Source organism: Ananas comosus, linkage group 5 (assembly GCF_001540865.1).
Source record: "Ananas comosus cultivar F153 linkage group 5, ASM154086v1, whole genome shotgun sequence".
Lineage (NCBI taxonomy): Eukaryota > Viridiplantae > Streptophyta > Magnoliopsida > Poales > Bromeliaceae > Ananas > Ananas comosus.
Genome location: NC_033625.1, coordinates 4291357 through 4295792, shown reverse-complemented (window position 1 = coordinate 4295792; position 4436 = coordinate 4291357). Strand labels below are relative to the sequence as shown.

At 33.3% G+C, this 4436-nt stretch overlaps 1 protein-coding gene across 1 annotated transcript; it reads right to left on the bottom strand.

The window, feature by feature from the left end:
- LOC109709769 (uncharacterized protein At4g15970-like) lies at positions 956-3787 on the bottom strand. The gene is made up of 3 exons (XM_020232088.1): positions 3344-3787; positions 2130-2492; positions 956-1630 (listed from the first exon to the last, which is right to left on the bottom strand). Exons 1-3 carry the CDS (start codon positions 3569-3571, stop codon positions 1145-1147), a joined length of 1077 nt encoding a protein of 358 aa, XP_020087677.1. The 5' UTR covers positions 3572-3787; the 3' UTR covers positions 956-1144.

Here is a 4436-nt window from a genome sequence, read left to right as displayed (position 1 = left end):
TAGTTCTTTGTTCGCTATTGATCGTTAATTCTTGCGATAATCTGTGATTTTTAAAAATAATATAAGTACTCAAAAAACAAAAAAAAAAAGATCAAATCACTAGCTTATTTAAGAAAATTTTCAATTCCATGACTGAGATAGCTCAAATCAAACAAATTAAATTTGAGAACGATGGGTGCGTATTACAAAATGGTCTATTAATTCGTAGATTCATCCCACCAATAGATTTTTTTTTAGCTCTGTCCCGGGATTTGAATATAATTGCTGTTATACCCTTGCATCAATAATTAACAAAATAATAGCAGTTTTTTTTAAAAAAAAATCTTTTTTCTCGAGAACTATTTGATGTTGGAAGTTTTGAGAAACTATTAATTGATTGAGACTACACAAAACTGTCAAATGTAACATTTGATTGGGAAATAAATTGTACTATATGCCCCTCAATTTGGTGGTTTTTTTTTTTTGAGAGATAGGTAGCACGCTACCTGTTTCGTATATTTCATTTAGAAATAAACTTAATTGTATAAATCAACTAGGATTCGAATTTGGAATCTCGGGCACCAACCACCAAGTCCTTTGCCACTTACACTAAGGACGGTCGGTCCCCTCAATTTGGTGTTACCAAGCAAATAAACTAGAATCACTTTAATCACATAATAATTCCAAAGTAGAGAATTTTTTTTTCCTCTTTCTCTATATATTACTTTTAAAGCTAGAAATATGGAATAACTAAATTTGGAACTTGAAATTTCGAGTACCATGTACCAACCATTAAGCTGTTAGCCATCTGTGTAAAGTACATACAGTTTCAATCCAAATATTTTACTTTTTAAAATTTTTACATACATACACTTTAGTTCCTAACAATTTTAAAAAAATATATCTAAATTTATTGTAAATGATATGTAATTAACCACATGTGAAGTAACTGGCAAAAATGAATCGTTTACAGCAGTAGAGCAAAATAATCATTTTATAAAAAAATAAAAAAGAAAATTTATGTTTAAGGACTAGAGTATAAATTCATGAGAAATAAACAAAAACTATCCATCCATTTTCCTCCCTAAACAAAGCCGAGTATAATGCGAATTAATAAATGGGAATAAGGCCTCTTATTCCAATTCCTTTTTAATAAAATGTTGTCTCAATGAATGCATCTACCTGGTACTCTCCAGTGAAAATGACCTTTCCTTTTCTCCTCTACAGTTGAAGCCTTGTACTTTTTCCAATCCTCCATAATATTTCTCAAATCATACAACTTGTTTTGTAGCCCCACACAGCAGTTGGCGTGCATGGTGCAAACCTTGTTCAGGTCCCTGCTAAGTTGGCAGAATCCGCCGCAGTACGCCGTGTCCAGGAACTGAATCTTTACTCGGAATCGGGCGGCGAATTCGCCTTTCACTTTGTCGAAGATGTACTGCTCGTGCTTTCCGGGAAACCGCTCTCTCGCGAGCTGCCAGTTCTTGTAGAATTCGACGGTCTTCGCGCAGGACTTCACGTAGAGAAACCCCCCGTTGGGGAGGTTCCTCAAGCTATCTTCGTCGCCGAAGAAGAAGTCGCTCGATATCGCTATGTGCGAAGTGATCGCGATGCGTCGTAACGGATCTCGGAACCAGATGATGTCCACATCCTGGTACAAAGGAAGTCATATATTATGTTAGCTAGGTGTACTTATATAAAGAAGAAACCTTAATCCATTACATATCTTTATGTTATGACCCACTAGCATTAGCAACTGAATAATTATATATTTTTCATTACAAATTAGAGTCTAAGTTTATTTATAGTCCTTTTAGCTTCATTTGATGCATTTCTCATATGTCACAATCTCCTTTTTAAGTATTTGTCATAGCATATAATTTAATTAAATGGCCCCACATAGTATTGGCACTACAAGGAAAGCCCAATTATTTCAATAATGTTAGCAATTTGGTGGACCACAACCATGTGGTTCAAAATATATATTTTAGCCAAAAATATATGTATCAAAGCACTACTTATCCTTTATGTGATCGACATATGCATTTATGGGACTCCTTGAGGTGTGTGACACATAACATTCAAAATTATAAAGCAATTAAGATCACAATTAACACACATATTAATTTCTATTGAAAATTTGCGCTCACCGTGAAAAGAAAATTGTATCCGAGCTCCAAAATACTTTGTTGAAACTTATTCCTGTTCCACATCATCTCAAGATAATCCTTGGTCATGTAAACCTTCTCACTTGAATAATTACCCCCCATCTTGTGTAAGTAGCAATGAGAGTGCACTAAGTTGCACCTGTCGAACGCCTTTTGATCGACCGCGACGATAAGTAGGTGGTCCAGAAGATGTTCTATATGTTCGCCGATGCGAAAGCTCTCGAGAAAGAGGTCGAGGAGCGAATTTGGCGTCGCCCATGCTTCATTAATTTCGGTTAATATGACTGTGTTGTCATCCATTGCCACACTTTTCAAAAGAGAGGCTAAATCTTTAGTTTGTGGCATCTGTTGCAACAAATCGAATTAATTTTAGAACAAAATTTGATTAATTAGTCCAACATAAAAAAAAAAGTTCCTTTTTTTCCCCTTACTTTGGGTCCAAAAGAGGAATAAAAAAAACAAATCAAGTGTTATTTATTAGCTTGCACTATTTTTTGACTTTTAGTTGGTGTTCGTAATTTTCTCTTGTTCAATTCTCGCTATGTCCTTATTTAATTGGACTAATTTAGTTGTTATTAATTTGTTTTATTATCTCTTCATTAATTTCTCACAAATAAAAACATATGAGTGAGAAAATTTTACTCTTAAATTTGATACTTGATGATCGACCGCTTCTTCTAATGTTCAGATCATATCATCTTGCATGTGTGAATTAAATGAAGCAATCATAATTGGTTTTACACAAGTTTCTTTTCATTTAAGTTGTTTGAATCTTTTAACTGCAATATCACATAATTGAAGCCTAAAAAATTTACTGCAAAGTCACCGAGAACTATTTTCACTATTCCACCAACAAGACCGTCCATACTTAGCGCAAGCGACAAAAAGCTGGTTCTCGAGATCTCAACTTTAAAATTTAGTTATTTTATATTTTCAGCTATGTTCATTTCTACAAAAAAAATAATTAAATAAAACAGATAGTATATCACCTCTCTGTCTTAAAAATATACATGTTAAAAAAAAGAAAAACTATTGCACACAAGCCTTTTAATGCTAAATTAAAGAGCTTAATAATGAAGTTAAAAAACAAATCAAAAGTCATTTTAGAGAGAGAGCGAGAGAGAGAAACGAATAAAATTATTACACTATAATAGAAAAGGAGATTGAGTGTACTCACACATAATGAATCAACTAACCTCTTTAGGAGCCAATTGTGCATGATCAACCTCACTATTAGGAGTAAACATGGCTTCATTAACCCCGTCAACATTAGAGTCACTATTCCCACTCTTGCTCCATGAAGAGATCTCCACGCTTCTTTTCCATGGGTCCACGGACATGTAGAAGAAAACGCAAGCAATAGCCATGGCCACTCCAAGGAGGAAGGAGACTAAGGGTGAGAGGTTACTCATGTCATGGCCCATCACCTTGTCCTCAATAGAGAGATCTAGAGAGAGAGAGAGGGAGAGAGAGAGAGAGAGAGAGATCAGAGAGGGATTTTAGGAATTAAGTGGCAATTGATTCACAGGTACAGTGTACGGCGTGTTTGTTGGACCCCTTAATATTGTTTGGATATGCTGTGCCTTGGTCTCTGTCTTTTATTTTTATTTTTGAGAAGGGTGTATTGTGACTTGGTCTCTGAACTTAGAAATTTCGTTATCTAATAAGTTTATATATATATATATATATATAACCGACTGTTCCTAAAGTAAATGACAAAAGATTTGGTGGTTGGTATTCGAGACCCAAATTGGAATCCCAGTTGATTCACATTTTCAACTAAGTTTATTTCTAAATGAAATAAACGAAACGGATAGCATGCTATCTATCTCTCTCAAAAAAAAAAAATTTATATATATGTATATATTTATATAGGAGCTCAATTCTATTTATATATATAGTGTATGTTTTCTTTGTCTTTGAAAGTACGAGAAGTTCTCGTACTTGCAAGTTATTTTATGATGATAAGACATTGATCCGATTCGACGATCGGCTTCGTTAGGTATGATTTACACTATTAAAATTATTTAGAAATCAAATTTTATAATTTTTCAGCATCATTTATCAAGTGATCAAAAGGATCTCAAAAATTACTATTTTAACGGCCGATGTGATACTTTCGTAAGTTTAATAGTGTGGAACAATTTAAATTATATGAAATTTTAATAAAAAATTTTACTTAACATCAAGAGCAGAATCAATACTTCCGATTTAAAATTTGAATCTTTTATCACTATTTTTTATGAGATTTTTGTTTTCAGTTGTTCATTTTGAGACTACTCGTTTATT

Coding starts and splice junctions, on each gene's coding strand:
- LOC109709769 (XM_020232088.1), bottom strand. CDS start 3,571: ATGGGCCATGACATGAGTAACCTCTCACCCTTAGTCTCCTTCCTCCTT. Junction 2,493..3,343: donor CACAATTGGCTCCTAAAGAG/GTTAGTTGATTC, acceptor TTGTTGCAACAG/ATGCCACAAACTAAAGATTT. Junction 1,631..2,129: donor GATACAATTTTCTTTTCACG/GTGAGCGCAAAT, acceptor CCTTTGTACCAG/GATGTGGACATCATCTGGTT.